Source organism: Alosa alosa, chromosome 3 (assembly GCF_017589495.1).
Source record: "Alosa alosa isolate M-15738 ecotype Scorff River chromosome 3, AALO_Geno_1.1, whole genome shotgun sequence".
Lineage (NCBI taxonomy): Eukaryota > Metazoa > Chordata > Actinopteri > Clupeiformes > Clupeidae > Alosa > Alosa alosa.
In genome coordinates, this window is record NC_063191.1 from 24,924,023 (window position 1) to 24,944,098 (window position 20,076).

The window sequence follows — 20,076 nt, forward strand, 5'->3', positions numbered from 1 at the left end:
CCAGCTCATTTGAGTTTGAGACATTTGTATGTTGATCTCAAAGGGCCATGTCAACTCATTCCATAACCACTCATTTCATGTATAGCGCCACCTAGTTAAACACAAAAAAGTAAAAATGAGGTGTTGTAATCGCAGGTATCTGTGACCTAACATAGTCAAAACTTCACAAAATTGGAAGTGTAGGATCATTATGACACCCTCCGAATGCATGCCAAGTTTCGTGGACTTTCGTTCATCGGGGGCCTTACAATAAAATAATTTATGTGTACATTTAGTGACCGTACACATTGTATCAACTTTCAGCTGCTCATCTAGGCCCCATCAAAGAATCAGTTCAACTGATTGCACCTGTATCAACTGCTTTCTGCTGAACTAGGCCAACTCTTTCTGTGACTCCATTCCACAAGGATATAAGGCACATTTCATCCAACTTTCTATCCATTCATCCTCTTCAAGCCATTCACTCATCCACCCATTAAACTATCCATCAACATCCATTAAACAATCTGCCTATCAACATCCATTCAACTATCATCTGTTTTAACAATATATTTCACACCATATGTTTTGCATTTTCATGCACTGGTAATTCCCTGGAATTGCATTTTCTAGTTATTTTTCTTCTTCTAACGCAGTTAATGCAGCTTGAACCGTACAACGTAGAAACTTCATTCAAACTTATGTTACGTAGGTCTTACTTAGGACGTCTGGGCTTTGTATTTTTCAACTTTGTAACTTTTATACTTTTACTATTAATTAAAAACTACTCCAAATGTCCCCATAGACTTAACATTAGGCTGATGACATCACAATGGGCTAATTAACTTGATTTGCACCTGTATCAACTTCCAGCTGCTCAACTAGGCCCCATCAAAGAGCCAGTTAAACTGATTGCACCTGTATCAACTGCTTTCTGTTGAACTCTCCAACTCTCTCTGTGTCTCTCCATTCTACAAGGATATAAGGTACATTCCATCCAACTTTCTATCCATTCATCCTCTTCAAACCATTCACTTATCCACCCATTAAACTATCCATCAACATCCATTAAACAATCTGCCTATCTACATCCATTCAACTTTCTGTCTATCAACATCCATTACACTATCTACATTTAACTTTTAAAACGTATACTCTGTCTCAGGCTTTAAGCATACAAACTGGCTCTGTTAAGACTATATATCCTGTTCAACTGTTTCTTCTGCCCACAACTGTTTGTCATTCCAACTATATTAAACCTCATCTACCTAGCAAATAATTTAACCTTTTAAACTATCCACCTATTTAACTGTTCAGTCATTCCAACTATATTAAACCTCATCTACCTAGTTCAGTCATTCCAACTATATTAAACCTCATCATGTTGGTTGCCAATTAGCACATCATTTGTTTTAACAATATATTTCACACCATATGTTTTGCATTTTCATGCACTGGTAATTTCCTCGAAATTACATTTTCTAGTTTAGTCTATTACTATTATTCATATTATAGGCTATGTGACTACTTTGAATTTTTATTTTTTAATGATAACGCTTATTACATGTCACTTTGGACAAAAATGTCTGCCAGAGTTTTAACTAGAAAATACAATTCCGAGGAATTACCAGTGCATAAAAATGCAAAACATGATGTAAAATATACAGTGTTAAAACAGATAATGTAGAGATAGTGACAATAGTTTTGCTTAGATAGACATGGTTGTTGCTATGCTAAACAAAGCTGTTTCTATGATGGTTTCTAAGGTAATCATGTTGGTTGCTATGGAAACTGATATAGATTCTTTATTTCAATGGTTGCTATGTCGGTTGCTAGGTAGGTGGTGGTTTAATATATTTGGTTGGAGGCATAGTTGACGATAACTGAAAGATATAACTTGATTGGCATCTCAGTATCGGAAGGTTGTATGTCAGGTTTTTCAAGGATGCTTCAAACATTGAACAATGCATGGCATCAGATGCAGGCTACAAAAAAGAAAGAAGAGAACGTCATGCATTCCTCGACCTGGCCAAAGACTTTGAGTTTTGTGTTGTATTGAGTGACCATCACAAAACTGGTCAGAAACTATTTTCAATGCCTGCAGTTTTGTCTCACACAACAACACCACATCTTCTTGTCAATTGTTAATAACAGGACGCATAATCTCCCCATTAACTAGCCATGCCATAAAGATCAATAGAGGATCTGAATTAGTGGTTGCAGGAAAATGCTTGCAGTATCTGTTTGCCTGTATGGATAACATGCTCACTCTGACGGCAACCATCACATGAACAAAGTAACTCCAGGAAATACTTTGTAACATGGGCATACATACATGAAGTTTGGCCAATCATTTGAAACCTACACACCTCATTTGAAACCTACACACCTACGCACCAGACATTAGTGCCTTGCTCAGATGCTTTTGTGTCCTCCCACCTACAATTAGAATCACATTAAGACCAACTTTCACTCTCAGTGATCTAACTCATAAGTTCAGATGAAGAATCATGTGGATCAGACCACTAATGCATCTATTTATTTACTGATAGATACACAGAAGACCACCAGGGGGAGCTACTCAACATAGCCACTTCCTGTTGGTTATGGTGGGAGGCATGAACTAGTTGTTCAGAGAGTCTTGGGGGTTGGTGGGGAGGGTATGAAAGAGGAAGAGTATCAGCAGCAGTGAGGTCATTGGAACCACCACTGATTCAGAGAAAGAGAGACAGAGGTGGAGGGCTACGGCCGAGACAGTGATGAGAATGTGGAGGACCATCAAACTCCTTCCACTGTCCTTGATGGTCCATGTAGCAGGTAAGAAAATATCTGTTCATCCATTATCATATCTTGACCAGTCTCTCTGGTCTCTCTCTCGCTCTCATATCCATTGCAGGTTTACCTGCTTGGAGGCCTCCTTCAACTCGAAGACAGGCTCTGTGTGGACCACCGTGCAAGACTGACTGTTGTGTTCACATAATTTTGAATGAATGTGAGGTATATTTGTAGTACATATAACTTTTTGTCTTTTCCGCTGACTGGAAGCCGAAAAGTACTCTTAACCTATTTTCGCATTGGTTTCCGTGTCGCAATCACAGAGACAAACAGAGCTGACAAAACAAGGCCCTCTTGGGTAACAGTTCATCATCAAAGATGGCTACATCTCACCACTTTGTTTCTTTGACTGTTGGGTTTTGACTGATTATTGTAGACTCAGTTTGTAGACACAAGTATACAAATCTTACAAAAGTTATGGTTTACTTTATAATGTATACATACAAGTATATATTTACATCTTATGTTTTTTTTTACTAATTTCTTTCAATTTACGTTTGCATAATTTACTTTCTAAAACCAAACAACACATTTTAAACCAATGTTTCACATATGAAGGTGTTTATTGAACAACCTAGTATAATTAAACAATATCCCCATATTGCAGAAAGCCTGATATATTATACTTGCATAACTATATTAATTAAATAATAATAACACTCAAACAGTAATACTGTATTTATCTTTACAAGATGTTAACTGTCACACAGTGTATTGTGTCAAGGCTGGCCATTTGCTATTTTATTTTTATAAAATAATTCACTGAGGATTTTTATTGAGCAAAAATATAAAAGTAACACGAAGCAATCTCAATAACCAGTCAATTAATTTAACAGTATGGATTCTGCATGACTTTTGTCCATAACATATGAGAGATTTGTGCATAGAATTTGAGAAAAATGTTTCATGAAATATGATACCAAAACATGTCGTTCATGTTTATTCAGTGTACATTTATAAAATGGAGGAGAAAAGTCTTGAAAAGTATATAGACTATGCATATAGTCTTGAAAAGTAGAGAATTATGAATTACTGTTTTCAGATTCAATCAATAATCCTGAAAACAAAAGGTCAAAGTTCCAACAAAATACACACTTTTCTCACAAAACTACTAAAAAAGTATAAACTAAAACAACCAGCTTGAGAATCACCATACCTGTTGTTCCTATTATAGGCCAGTTCTTTGGTATGGGAAGGACCACCCTACAAAAATATGAGAAAAAACAATTAGCCTATATAACAACTGTTTCACCAGAATACACCATTTATGCTACCAAGTGTTTATCAGTGTCAACAGTTGCCGTGTACAAGGTTCAGGTAAGCCTTTAAAATTGCTTGGTTGTTTTAGACCAGAACTCATCACTGCTTTTTAAAAGCCTCTTAATGATTTATAGCTACTGATTTACTGGTACAATTTGGATCAGACATGTGGTATTACTTCAGCATTTTATCTGGTTTCAATTTAGTTATGTAATGGTCCCACGGTGAGCGTTGTGAAGTAACCGAAAACATGTCTTCCAGATGACGTATTTACGTATTTACAAAATATGAAAAACTGTATTAAGAATAGAAACCAGATACACTGAGAAATTGAAGGGATTACATTATAATCATTATAGCATGTACACCATGCCTTTTCAAAATCAAATTCAAATATTTTTAACCACACCATGTAGCCTATGTATCTCTCATTTTTAACCACACCATGTAGCCTATGTATCTCTCATTTTTAACCACACCATGTAGCCTATGTATCTCTCATTTTTAACCACACCATGTAGCCACACTATGTATCTCTCATTTTTAACCACACCATGTAGCCTATGTATCTCTCATTTTTAACCACACCATGTAGCCTATGTATCTCTCATTTTTAACCACACCATGTAGCCTATGTATCTCTCATTTTTAACCACACCATGTAGCCTATGTATCTCTCATTTTTAACCACACCATGTAGCCTATGTATCTCTCATTTTTAACCACACCATGTAGCCACACTATGTATCTCTCATTTTTAACCACACCATGTAGCCTATGTATCTCTCATTTTTAACCACACCATGTAGCCACACTATGTATCTCTCAAGTGGCTCCATTCTCTTTCGCTCTCTGTTTATATTTATGTCTCATGACTTTGATGAAAATCCAAATGTACATATGAAACAAACCTTTTCTAGCAAGAACAAAGCATGGGTGGTAGTAGAAGTTAACTAATGACCTTGTTCCTTGTGTCACAGAGAATTTTAAGCAAAAATAAGTCTGCCAAGTGTGAGGCTCAGGTGAACCTGTTGGCAAATTTGATTTTGCTCTGCAGGTTGGTCTGGAAAGGATCCCATTGATGTCCATTCCCCAATCACCAAAAAAAGTTCGGAAACGGGTGTCAATGGGCTCTGTAAAATGTTACGTTTAATGTGTTTTGAACAGGACAGAATGGAGAAGCAGTGGTAAATATTACGAGAAACTATGATTAATCTGACTCCATAAAATTAAGAACTTGACTTTGAATAATTACCAAGTAGTAGCAGAGTAGTGGCATACGAGAATAAATGGTGGTCAAATTATGATTTATTAACCAATAAACCATAACCTTAATTGTAAACCAATATCACTTAGATTTAATGTAAGGTCAACTAACCAACTAACAAACTTAAACATAAACAACAAATTATAAAACAAGTTAGATGTTAAACATCAAATAAAACAATACATCAAATATAAAGAAAACAAAGCAAAGAAAGGGGGGTGGGGGGTCGAGAGGTCAGAGAAAGGAGAGAGTGACCTCCAGCCAGCGGTAGACCAGAGAGGGCAACCCTGCTTTATCCCAAATATATATAATATGCACAACCCTCATTGGTCAGTTGAGGTAAAGATATAAGTGTCTACAGCGTAGTAACTAGTCTATAACTATGCAAAAACACATTAAATTATAATGAAAAAATGATCAAGACTGTCCACATTAAAGTATCAATTCAAGACCAAACATGACTAATATTCACAGCATGACAATCAAACCAGTTTCTCTTTTTGGAGTAATTTGACTGTGTGTTAATTAGTTACCCCTGGCACCCCTGTGTGGTGAATGTTCTTTGCTTGAGAAGGGGGGTGGCCATTTGGCTGCTTTGGTCCAAAGATCCTGGCCTTACAGCTCCTTACAGATGTACCTGCAGAGCAAATTCAAATTTGCTAACAGGGCTGGGTTCACCCAGGCTAGTGAGGGGTCTTTTACATTCACAAACATAACACCTTTACAAGCTAAGCTACAAATGATACAAATACACTGTAAAAAGTTTAACGTAAAATTTACAGCAACTTGCTGGCAGCAAATAGCTGTATTTCACTCTACAGTACACCTACTGTATATGACATCACAGTACCTATGCCTGATACTGTAAATGCAAACTACAGTAGTACTACCAGTGCTGTAATGTATACAGTATTCAATTGTCTACCGTATTTTTAATCACAGTACTTATGGATCATACTGTAACTTAGTACAGTAGTAATACAAGTGCTGTAATATTATATACAGTAATTTTGGGAAATTCATATCCTGCTTTATCTACAGCCAGGATAAATTTGACTAGGCCTAGGTATGGTTTAGGCTACACAAACTTGCATAAATAACCATTGACAACTTGTTATCAGTTTGAAAAGCAAGTACATTTATTCACTTTTTTCCGTTTAGAAATTCTCGTGTGCTGCATCCTAACATTAGACCAACGGTTGCAGTCAGCCTGATCCACCACCAGTAGCAGAGTGAAGCAGCACCTAGCAGAAATAGAAGAAAAAAAGAAACAGTGTTAGATAACAATTTTCAACTGAAACTGAAGGCTACTTACAAGTGAAACTTTAGAATAATCATTTATATATATATACTGTATGTTTTTTGAGTTTACTGTCAAAATGCCAGGCTGAAGATGGTGTTAGCATAACTCAGTTTCACAAGGTATATTTAGCTGCTAACGTTAGCCAGCTGGGTGAGCTCATTGATGATGTTTGCTTGCAGCAACACATAGATATACTGACATCTATGGCAGCAACAGCCATTCGCGCTGTTCGTCCGAACAACGGTTAATGATAGTCAGATGTGACTTAAAGTTAACTTATATCAATATTGCTAAAGTTAGCCTATTAAACTCACAAAACCGTACATGATTACGATGAGTTAACGTTACATAAGTTAGCTGGTAGCAGCTAAACCTCCACGTTAACGTTAACCAGCAGCACATCATCTTCAGCCTAACATTGTGACAGTAACATACTAGGCCTAGCACTACTAGCGAATGTTTTATATAAATTATATGAATATAATAAACTGTAACTTACTGAGAACTAAGGTAGGCCTAATATAAATGAGACTGCCAAAACGTTAAAGTAACATAAAACATTAACGTTAATGCCACCTTCACAGCATGATGGCTAGCCTAACGTTACTTACTTAGATAGTTGATCCAACAAGCATGGATGAGTTTGTAAGTTAGACAGTACAACGTACATAGACTGTACACATGACTGAATTTAATGTAGTACAATTTCACAATGAAACATTAACGTTACATAAATAAATGCTTGCTTACCATTAAGGTGGAGCTGCGAACTTGGCAGAGTGCAGAACACCGTTGGTCTGACTGACTGAACTGTTGCTCAAAAATGATCTCCCGCCGCCGGACAGTTCAAACGTCGTCGCGCGGTGCACGTTTCAATCACCTCGTCAAAATTTCCCAGTAAACCATAAATCCATGACTTTTCAATATCTTTTCAAAATGATGATTTGGATGGAAAATCAATATAATATAAATGTCACCTTGCTATCTGGGAGCTTAACTTTGTATTTATGTGCAAACAGAAAACCCCAACTGATTTTCCGCCATGTTTTTTCAAAATTTTCAAAAAGCTGACAAGTGAGGGAGGAGTCAGATTTATTACTGTGTTATGATTCGCAGCAAATTTTTATTACTGTAGTTTGACCATTTTTGACCATAATTCATAGCGAAACTACAGCAACATACTGTATTCACAAATACAGTACACATTTTTCTCAAAAACAGCAGTGATGCTGTGAAAATCACAGAATCTTGTTACAGTGTATGCATTATATATACGTAATAATCCCACAAAAATCCTAACTTATACACAATAACTCATTTCCCTCTTTGTTAGAATGTGACGTAAGTATAATAAAGCACATATTCCACTGTCAATAGTCATCACCATTTCCTGAGTGTTGTGTGTTATGTAAGGGATAAGGGATATATATAACACGTTCATTATCAGGAAAATAAGTCCCGGCATGGCGAACTGGACTTATTTTACCGATAATGACCGGCGTTCAATAGCCTACATTAACCCGCTTATTATATGGCTAGTTGCTGTTGACAGCGGTAATTGCATGAATTTATATTACTGTAGAACGTTTGGAAATCCAATTCAAGTTAATGGAGCGTGAAGAGCTGTATAATAAAAGGGTGTAACGGTACACATGTGTACCTCAGTTTTGAAGTCACGGTTTGGTTCATTTTCGGTAGTGAGCCTGCAGGTACTGCTAATTTAAAATTCACTGACAATATTGCTGATGCACAACAGTAATGGTATTTTGACGTTTAATTGACCACTTATGTTTGTGTGGGAACTTGAATTTAAAACATGGTCCGCATGCAAAAAGCCTGTCTGAAAGACTGCATTTGGTACATTCGGTACAGATCTGTATTGAACCTAACATCCTAAACGGTTCGGTATGAATATGTGTACCTTTACACCCCGAGTGAAATATCCTATAGCTTAATGTCCATCTTAATTTCCTTTATAACTAGAGGCCAGGCTCCAAAATTGAGATGTGTGTGAGAGTTTGTCTACAGTTTGTCTACAGGTTGTTTGATATCTATATAAATTTTTTTATTTAAACACTGACTGATACAAAAGGACGTGGCCTGCATTGTAGATGATGGTCAAATGATCCAGTACTATTAATCTAAGATGATCATACTGCTAACCTGTCCAGTGCAAGTTAGACAGAACTCCTTTATGATGGAGGTCTGTGAATAAACTTGAAGAAGAACACCCCATGCCAATAATGGATGATGAATTCCACAATTCCAATTAGGCTGATGAAGACACAATGCCAACAACTGTGTGATTATAAGACAAACAATGAATTCATACATTCAGTCCATTCTTACTAAACCCTATAAACTGGACATATTAGACCATATCAAAAATTAAGTGAATTCTAAAATCCATCGCACACCAGAGCCAGCGCACTCAGACCAGCGCACTCAGCCACCGACGTTCGATTAGATTTGTTTTTAACACTGCCACGCATACCATCACTAAGTGGCGGCTTTGTTGATTACGATTACATTTTACTGTGTTATCACAGATTGTGACGACAAAACATATGACAACAAAAGTGTGTGCTAGTGTGAGGTGGGATGAAGGATTATATTTTGAGGAAATTTCATTACATGGCCTTTAGATTTGTGACAACATATTTTCTAAACTGATAGCAGGTACAAATTCATTGTTTTTGATTCATCACATTTGGTGTACTACTTTTTTTTACCTTTCCACATTTGAAATAACTTTTTTTATTTAACTATCAAATGACAAAGCTCTCCTCCATGTGCCCCGGTCAAGGCTCAAACAAAAAGGTGACCGAGCCTTTGCAGTTGCAGCGCCACGGCTGTGGAACCAATTGCCCTTGGACATTAAAAATGCCCCCTCCATCAGTGTTTTTAAGTCTAGGCTCAAAACCCACCTTTGTACCTTATCCTCCCCAACTCTCTGTCTGTTGCCCTGTCTGTAACTCTGTACATGTCTCCTATTGTCATTGTTGATCTGTGTCTTTCTGCTATTTTCTGCTTTATTTCTTTTTGGTTTCTTTATTTTATTCTGTACAGCACTTTGGTCAGTGAAAGCTGTGTTTAAATGTGCTGTATAAATACATTTTACTTACTTACTTACTTTTTTCAAACTTAGGTGACAATTATGTTTGTGGGAAAATTAAATCTGTGGAATTATCATATTTTGTGAAGTTGTGGGTGTAACAGAAGTCCCTCTTACAAATCAGTCCTCCATTTTAGTCTTCTGTTTCAGAGTCACTCAGTAATGTGTTGGCCTATTTGCATACTTTTTTAATTGTACTTTAGAATTCATCACTCTGCTTGAGTGCTTTTTAATCTTATGCACATTGTTGTTTTTGTAATCTGAGGTTGTTCATCATTCAGTCAATCAATCAATCAATCAATCAATCAATCAATCAATCAATCAATCAATCAATAAATCAATCAAACAATCAGTCACAATATATTCATATTATAATACCTCAGTAAACCCATTGTAGTCAAGTAAAGTCCTCTGCCTACACAGTTTTTTTGATTTGCAAGAACATTTCACTATGTTAATCTATTTATACACTGCATCATGACTATACCACTTTCTCTGTCTTTATACTCTAACATGTAATGCAACCTTTCCTCTCTTTTCTGTCACTCAGACCCTAAAAAACACCATGACTACCCTAGCAACACTCAAGTAACCACCTCAACTGCAACTTAGGAACTGAACCACTATCATAGCAAACAGCCTAGCAAACATAGCAACAGCACCAACTAAACCAGCAAAACCTTATACTCACATGTACTCTCTATTATAACAAAATGCTTGAAGATACACACAACTATTGATATTTAAACAATCTTTTGGGACGATGGCAGCACTAGATTAGTAATGACTTGTAATGAGACACATTTCACATGATCACAAAGTGCAATTTAATGCGTTATGTTGTGTTATTATTTTAACATTATAATTTTTTAGATTTACAAAAGGCTCATACCACAAAGGGGGTTAGAGGATATTGCACAAATAAGGTCTCAGATGGCTGGATGTATTTTCATCTTAGCTTTCACATCTTCTTACTGAAACACTTGGTTTCATTTACTTTCAAATGCACAGGTGCTCATGTGCAAAGATCACAGATGCTTTTCCAGCTTTTTTTCTGGCAAGATGATTTATTTCCTGTTTTGCTTGATATAATCTCACTTGTAAGTCGATGTGAACAAGTATCGTCACATATTGGACACATATGATGATGTCCACGCTGGTAGGTTTGTAGAGACGCACTGATGAACACGTATGATCATTGCCTTGTGAAGTATAGCGGCATGTCATGTTATCGTCAGCTATGAATATGAACACATACTGTATGCAGACACACTGAGGAAGGGAGACTTAGTAAGTAAAAAACTTACTAAGTAATCTACTTTTGTGGCACCGTGTTTCATGGTGATTTAATGATTTCTGTGTATTCATTTTTCTAATGAACAATTTCAAGAAATTGATGACAGCTTACCCTATAAATAAAACCCTATAAAAGGGAGATAGACAATGACATTGTCAGAGTGAAAAGGGGGTATATACGCTCACAGATTCAGAACAGAGACATTGTTGTCGGCAGAATTCAGAACATCTTCTCTCTGGCTTTACGTTGCTTGTCTGAACTTCTATCTGATGTGTAACATACAACCATCTCAAAGTCCTGATCTCAGGTCCATATATACACATGTAGGGTATGGAGATCTCAGGTCCATATATGTACAGGGTATGGAGGTCTCTAGTTCATATATGTATACACATGTAGGGTTTGGAGATCTCAGGTCCATATATGTATACATATACAGGGTATGGAGGTCTCTAGTCCATAAATGTATACATATGAAGTAGGGTATATATATCTAATCACAACAGTATGAACTACACGGATGAGCATATCAGTGCCTTTATACACAAATATTGATGTCATTTTGTAGTTTTCTGTACGTTGCTAGATTTTAGGTTTTAACACTAAACACTTTAACACTGGCTTTATTTTCATTCAGAAATTGCTAAGATAAGAATGAAGAATGTTTGATGTGCTCATTGATTAATTATCCAATAACTGCAAGTGAGTAATGACAGAATTTGACTCCATTTCTTTGGGAATGGCAATAGATAGTATGTGACTGGCTTTACAGCTTAGGAGGTAGACACCCTGTATACAAGGGAACCTCTTTTGAATCATCTTATATCCAATATCCACACACATGTGTTGTCTTCAAGAAACTCTCGTTTCCACTGCAGGTTGTCGTGTCTGTTATCAATGGGTACTCATTAGGCAAGATTTTTCACTTATCTGGGACAATAATGCAATATGAATAGAGTGCATTCTTCATACACTAAACAGTGATACATTCTGGTGGAATATCAGCAACTGGTTTGCAATACTGGTTGTATTTTTCTATAGCTATTCCCTCAACTATATGACCATTTCTAGCCTTTGTTAACTTTCATTGGGAAAAGGATGAGCTGCTGCGTTTGATGTGGGTCCGGTAGGCCCTGACAATTCAGCCTGCCAACAGACACAAAAGGATCTCGTCTCTAAACTCAGAGCACAGTGGAAACTGAAGGTGGAGGGAGAAGGTAAGAAAACTAGAGAGACAGAAAGAAAGTTTGAAAGAAAGGAACTGGCATGTGATCACAAGGCCTGATACTGAACCCAGAAAGGAACTGGCATGTGATCACAAGGCCTGATACTGAACCCAGAAAGGGTCACATTTATGGAACAGTCACTTTACATTTCGTGGACCTATTTTGTACACAAAATTAGGTACATTTTCTGGTGTCTGTAATTGTCTATAGCGGACAGGTGCACTGCATGTCTTTGTGTTATTCTCTTTCACACTCTCAAAAGCACATGCACATGCAGAAACTCACACACCACATGCACACACACACGCAGAGAGAGAAAGAGAGAGAGACAGATAGAGAGAGAGAGAGCTGTTAGCACACCAGTTGTGGGTAGGCGACCGCTGAACTAGATACTGCGCCACTGACACAGCCTGACCACAGAGGGGTGCGGAAGCCCAGTGCTCTTCCTCCCCTGCGAAACAGAAATAACCTCACCTGCAGGCTCCACCACGCTGTACTAAATTGTACTAAATCTGTAAATGGCTATAAGCACTACTCATTGTAATGCAAGTATCTACAGAGAATTAGTGATAAAATACAGTTAAGAACAAAATTATTCGTACCCCTGGCAAATATTGATTTATAGTAATGTTGATTTTCTCTTGACCAATGTGTTTATTTTGACTGAAAATGACACTGCCACATGCCAAAAGGTTGTAAGACAATGTGGTAGAAAATTGGAATAAAAAAAATAAGCATTTTTGTCTTTTTTTTTACATTTCTATGAAAATGGTGTGTCCACAATCATTCATACCCTTTTAGAATAATCAATGGAAACATCTTTATTTGCCATCAAAACTCTCAAAATGTTTTTTATAATACCTACCAAGCCTCTCCATGTCTCCACAATGATTGTAGGCCGCACCTTTTTAGCAGCAATCCGGTTATGAGGCACAAACGGTTACTGGCCTTGTGCTCACTTTTTTGATGGATTGAGGTCTGGACTCTAAAATGTTGACATTGCTCTTTATTAACAATTTCTTGACTTGTTTGGTTGTATGTTTTGGATCATTATGATTTAATGTTCCAATGACGCCTGTTGGGGCAGGTCTCTTGGCACACTACCTGATCTTTTCCTCCAGAATCTTAGTGTAGCCTCTTGCTTGCTTTACTTTGAGAAGGTCACCAGGTCCCCCTGGTTGAAAAACATCCCAAAAGAATCATTCTCACAGCCCCACAATTGAAATGGACATGGTGTCATTGGGATTTAATGCTTTCTTATGCCAATCTTGGGCCATGTCCAGGTGTGCCCTTATAATGGTTTAGCTGAGTTGTGCATGTTTGGAGAACAGTGGTCCATGATCAGAATCCATGTTGACCAAGTGATCCATTTTGGGATAGAGGGAAAATTTCAACCACCAAAACACCATCCCCCCAGTGGAGAATAACTATGTATTAGTTTTGAGTGTTTTTCAGACAATGGGACCTGGTGAACTTCTCAAAGTAAATGGTAACACTAAAACAAGGGGCTACATTGAGATTTTTGTAGGAAAAGATCAGACAGTCAAGAGACCTGCCCCAATAGGCACTATTGGACCATTAAATCACACAATGATCTAAAACATACAACCAAACAAGGCAAGAAATGGTTAACAGAGAACAATATCAACATTTTAGAGAAGCAGAGCCAGAGTCTAGACCTCAATCCATCAAAAAAGTGAGCACAAGGCCAGAGTGATGGCAAATAATCATTTCTGACTCATAAACCCGGATTGCTGTTAAAAATTCATTGTGTATACATATAAGTAAGTATATATACTCTTTTGATCCCGTGATGGAAATTTGGTCTCTGCATTTATCTCAATCCGTGAATTAATAAAACACAATCAGCACACAGTGAACACACAGTGAGGTGAAGCACACACTAATCCCGGCGCAGTGAGCTGCCTACAACAACAGCGGCGCTCGGGGAGCAGTGAGGGGTTAGGTGCCTTGCTCAAGGGCACTTCAGCCATTCGTACTGGTCGGAATTCGAACCAGTTGTGAATGCAAATAAAGATGTTTCCATTGATTATTTTAAAAGGGTATGAATAATTTTGGACATGCCAATTTTCATAAAAATGTTAGAAAGAGGAAAACGCTTCTTTTTTTATTTTGGCATGTGAAACTGTAATTTTTCAGTCAGAACAAACATATTGATATAGAGAAAATCAACATTAAATCAATATTTGGCAGAAGTATAAATAATTTTGTTTTGTAAAACATGTGGGCGAAGAGGTCAGGCTGGTTACCCTGGTTACCCTGTGTTGGGCAGTCAGAACCAAGTCGCTTTCCTTAGACTTCTTTAATATCCATCAAACTATACATAAAATGGAAATTTGTCTATACACACAAAAAAACACACACACATCACAAACAATACAACACTATGCACAATAAATAGATATAAATAGGAATATATAAGTAAAAACTATAAAATCAGTCCAGTTTGCTCCAGAGGAGTTAAAAGATATAAATAAATGAGTAAGATAAAATGCCTAACTGCATACATCTATCTGACCATGGGCAGTTCTTTGTTAAGAATGGTCACGGCTGGGGGAATGGATGACCACTTGTAACCATTCTTCCTTGCCATTGGGACTGCAAGTCTCCGTCCTGATGGCAGCAGCTGGAAAGAACAGTGGATGAGTGGGATCTTTATAAACCTGTAAGGCCTTTTTTATTAAAATCTGTGAGTACAAGTGTGGGAGTTGATGTTGTTTATGTCCAAAGATCTTTCCGGCCTGGTTGACGATTTGTGCCAGTGTGTTCTTCTGTTTGACCGAGAGGTGCCCATTAGAGTGCGGATCGGGCCGCAAATTTCTGTCCGAACCCGGCCCGCGTCCAACAGAGTTGCGTCCGAACCCGACAGGCATTTTCATTTTTATGTCCGAACCCGACCCGAGCCCGAAGCAGATGATGCCTCAGTTATTCCCATGCTAGTGATTAAACGTTCACGTTTGTGGATAGCCTGTCTTTTTAGCCCATTAAACGGAACACACAACAAATTGTCTACAGAATCAAATGAGCGTGCACGCACGCAGGTCACACACAGCGCACATTAACACAAGAGGCCCAAGCAGCATAGCCTATTGAAATAGAATTCTTGTCTTACCATTGACAAAAAGTCTTACAAATGAACTGCAACAGTCGTTGAAACTACAGTGCCTCTGTCACTGATCCATATGCAGCATCGACGTTAATTGGGGCAACTCGAGGAAATCCTCATCCAGTTGAACGAGACGACCTACCGGTAGCCTATGTCTTTACCACAGTATGCAACGCAAATAATCTTAAAATCTCCTGATAGGGTAACAACTTTTTTTAACGTCACCCAAGACTGTGCTTATGTGCATATGTGCGAAATGTGCATAACCATTTGTTTATGTATCGTGACAACGCGGCGGCATGCCTGAAATGCCTTGTCACGATAAACAAATCTTGCACACAGGAAGAAAGCTATTAGGTCTTTTTTACATTTTACTTTATTCTCAAAAAACAAACGTTTGCATCATGTAAAGCAGACCTGTTGTTTACCCAACATAATAAGGAATTTTAAATGTAAAGCTTCCAATGCATATCGCCCCCATGTGTTCGAACCCGAACTGAACCCGAATTTCTAAATATTTGTCCGAACCCGACGGGTCGGGTCCCGTCGGGCTCGGGTCGGATAGCCACACTCTAGTGCCCATACCATGACACGATGTTGAATGTCAGCACGCTCTCGGTCAGTGATTTGAAGACCATGGTCATTGTGCGCTGGCTGGTGTTGAGGCTCCCGAGCTTCCTCAGAAGGGCCAGGCGCTGTCTCCCTTTCTTGTACACATAGTCCACAAGGTTTTGGAAATTTAACTGGTTGTCTATTATTGTTCAGAGGTATTCAGTGACCTGCTCCACTTCCTGACCCTTCATGCTGATTGGCTTGAAGGTGGGCACAGAGTCTTTGTTGCCTCCTCTCTTACTGCTTCCCAGCCACATCTCCTTTGTCTTGATGATGTTGAGATCCAGGAAGCTGCTGTCAAACCATGAAGTCAGGGTGTTGATGCACTGCAGGTAGGGAGAGCTGTTTGAATCCTGAAGGCAGGCAATTACGGCCATGTCGTCTGCATACTGAATGAGGGAGAGGTCACTGCTGTTGCACTGTATTTCATTCGTATATACAGAGAAAAGCAACCTCACCTCAACCTTTCCTCACCTTTCATCTCAGGTGATTCTCAAAGTGACCAGTGTGAAGAGCATTAACTCAGGCATGTGTCACCTGACAGCAGGGAGACCTTGTGTCAGACCTGGCTAAAGCCATTCACACATTCACACTGTATGTGCTCTACAGTGAAGAGGGGCATGGGAATTCTGTGTGATTATTATTTTTTATTATTGATGATAATACATTTGTGTGTGTGTGTGTGTGTGTGTGTGCGTGCGTGTGCGCGTGCATGTTTGTCCTACAGAGGCTACATCTGTGAGTGACCCAGTGATCTGCTACATCTTAGATGCCGTTCTCCTCTGATGATAATACATTTGTGTGTGTGTGTGTGTGTGTGTGTGTGTGTGTGTGTGTGTGTGTGCGTGTGTGCATGCGTGTGCGTGTGCATGTGCGTGTGTGTGTGTGTTTGTCCTACAGAGGCTACATCTGTGAGTGACCCAGTGATCTGCTACGTCTTAGATGCCGTTCTCCTCCTCTACTGCATCGTCTTCACGGCGCTCTACTTCAGAGAGAAGGTCAGAGGTCACCCCAGGTCCATCACATAATGAAACATTATCAGTCCGCAATGATCACAACAACAGGCTCATGTTTACCTGTCTGGCTTTCCTTCTTGCTCTTCCTGTAGTTTTTGAGGAGACCAACTACGCAAGAAGAGAACAACCAGACAGTAAGTGTAGAGGAATCCTTCAGCATCGCTTAAGTATTATGCTTTTCTTATATATGTGCTGTTATGTGTTCACTTTGCATTTTTAGTGGACATTAGCATAGAAAAGGGTTTTGACAAACATAGTTCCCCAGATTACATATTGTTCAGGGCAAGATGTTGAAAAAAAATTGTTTTGTTGTTGTTGTTTAAAAAAAGTGATCAGGTGCTTTGCTGTTAGACCTTTAGATTCGTAGTGATCATTAATTTTCGTTCACATGTTGTGGATGCATTTGTTTCGACAAAATATACAGTACCTAGCAGTCTGTTTTGTTTAATCTAAATTTATGTCAACTAGTAAAATGCATAAGTTAGTGCTACAGCAGTTTTATTATCCAAAACATTTAAAAACATTTCTGGTTGTGATAAAAGGCATACGCATGCACTTCTTTTGAGCTGTGGTCTGCTGCACCTGTGTTGTCTTCGTGTGTGTGATGTTGGTGTGTGATGGTCAGTTGCATCTCATCACCTACGGACATTTGTTCTCAGCAGGAGGGTGAAGGGGGTAGTTACGAGGCAGTGGGCACCCAGAGCAACCCAGAGACTGGGGCAGTGCGACGAGTGAGTACCATCTGTTAGATCATATCTGTGTGTGTGTGTGTGTGCGCGCGCGTGTGTTTTGCGTGTTTGCACAAGAAAGACTTAATATCTTCGTAAACCATCTGTAGGTATGAGACTTGATACTTGGACCTGTGAAAGCTGTAAAATGGTTGTGAGATGTGTTCTTCTGTACACTAATTATTATTGTTCATATATACATGTATACTCCACAGTCTTGCTTGCGTGTTTGTTTGTATGCAAAACCAATCAGTAATGGGTAATATGAGACTAAGTTTCCACTGTGAACCGGATGTACTGTTCACTCTCTTTCAGCAGCGGGCCCCAGCAGCAGATGATCACTATGCGGTGAGTTTGCAGACCACAGCCTATTAGTCCCATGTCATCAGCAGCATTAACCACAAAGGGTCTACAGAAAGCTAAGAAGCTAAGTGCTCGCCCAAAAATCTGACTGGTTGACAGGTGACACGGGGCTTTACTTTTATGTTAAAGGCCACCTGTGTTTGTCTTATTGTAAGGAAATCTGTAATTTCAGGTCAAGAAGGTGAGGTTAGAAATCTGGTAGGTTAAAAATGATGGTGGTTTACTTCACTGGTTGAACAAAAGTTGAACAAGAACAGCACATCATCCAGTTACTCTTATGACCCATCTGTGAGTGGGTCAAAGTGAACACAGACTGTCTGGGCTAGATCTTGGGCCTGAAGAGCTCCATACAAACTGTCGGTGGAGATGTAAGGTATCCAGCAGTGCCCTCATGAGGTCGACTCAGGTATGACACAGAGACAGTGTAAGCTGTGACAAAGTGCACCACCTGATAAAGCTGTTTGTTTGCTGTTTACAGGCTCTGCAGCACCGGACGGGAGACACCTACGCACAAATCCAGAACAAGAAGAAGAAGAAGGATGTGAGTCCATTCGGTTCCACTGGAGTCAATGCTCTTTGGGTTGGCTTCAAGTACAACTGTGAAAGACAATTACGGACAAAGGTGTCCTATATTAGGCCTAAAATGTGCCTGTATACTTAAATGTGTTTGCTATGCATGATATGTATTTTCCTTTTGCCCACAGGCCCAAGCAAGCAGGACCCAATTGTATGAGGTACAGTGAAATAGACTCAATCTGTCTGTCATTGCTCATTGGCAGCCTAATGGTGTCCTTACCTCTAGAACCACAAATGACTCAAACAGTAGTTCCATGCCCCATTTACTTTACTTCTCTACAAATGGTGTCCCAGCAATAATGAGTGTCTGGCTTCTGTTCAGTCAAACTAATCACCTTGACCTTGGTCATGTCTCTCTCTCCTTCTCCAGTCTCTCCAACAGACAAGTGCAGATACTTACAACTCACTGGAGATGAGGCCTCTTCCACCCCCGCATCCACCAAAATGAGCTGGTCGTCCTCTTGATTCAACTGTGTAGGTTTGATTTGAGGGGGACATACATTTGGGAGGGGGACATACATTTGTCTGCATCACCTACAAACAACATCTTGATAATTCACCTTTTTGAGTCAGGTTCTTCATCAATTTATGATAATTTCATATAATTCAACAGAAATATTGGTCAAATGTATTCCTTTAACCTTGAAATGCCAGTCATTTCTCTAATTTACTGAATACCTCTGTAAAATGTCCACTGTTTGCTATTACTGTCCATCTGTCTCCATAACTCACTAGGCCTATACAGTTGAATTTACAGTTTGATGAAGAACAATTGAATTTATATCATGCAAGGCTTTGCACTGATGACCATCTCTTACAGTCAGGGTTGGGTCAGATTACTTTGAAATGTAATCCATTACTGACTACAGATTACATGGCAATTTTTGTAATCAATAACGTGAACACACGACATACACATTCTTATTTCCCAATCTTTAATTCAGATGCATTCAGTTGGTGATATTGCCAGGTAGGCCTACAGAACACATTTTTCCTGATTGAAACAGGTCTATCGTTCGACGTCGACGGCTCCATAGACATTAGAAAGCTAGATACTGCATTGGGCTCCAAAACGTATGTAAATAGCACCGCCATATTGGTGGGGGCAACAATCACTGGAGGCCAATGGAGAAACATGTGACTGACTGGAAATCAGACAGGTGTCTCTGATTGCCGGCAAGTGTTGCCCCCAGCAATATGGCGGCCGCGTTTACGGATGGCACCTAATAGAACTCGACGGACAATGCGGTATCTAGCTTTCTAATATCTATGGACGGCTCTTCCATCTTGGGTTTTGATTTGAACCTTTTTCTTGTCAAGAAACTACACAGGCAATTGGATGATAGTGACATCTAGTGAACAAACAAACCTA

General features: G+C 38.8%; 1 protein-coding gene across 3 annotated transcripts; it reads left to right on the forward strand.

Moving 5' to 3' along the window:
• The first annotated feature begins 2,708 nt into the window (after positions 1-2,708).
• On the forward strand, positions 2,709-19,862 carry LOC125292492 (high affinity immunoglobulin epsilon receptor subunit gamma-like). 3 transcript variants are annotated; one of them, XM_048239816.1, is made up of 8 exons: positions 2,709-2,796; positions 16,922-17,019; positions 17,130-17,171; positions 17,697-17,768; positions 18,081-18,113; positions 18,607-18,669; positions 18,833-18,862; positions 19,075-19,862. In XM_048239816.1, the coding sequence occupies exons 1-8, from the start codon at positions 2,739-2,741 to the stop codon at positions 19,150-19,152; spliced, it is 474 nt and encodes a 157-aa protein (XP_048095773.1). In that variant the 5' UTR covers positions 2,709-2,738; the 3' UTR covers positions 19,153-19,862. The 3 variants fall into 3 exon arrangements, with proteins under 3 accessions (XP_048095773.1, XP_048095776.1, XP_048095774.1); XM_048239819.1 differs by having other exon boundaries at positions 18,084-18,113; XM_048239817.1 differs by having other exon boundaries at positions 17,700-17,768.
• The last annotated feature ends 214 nt before the right edge of the window (positions 19,863-20,076 follow it).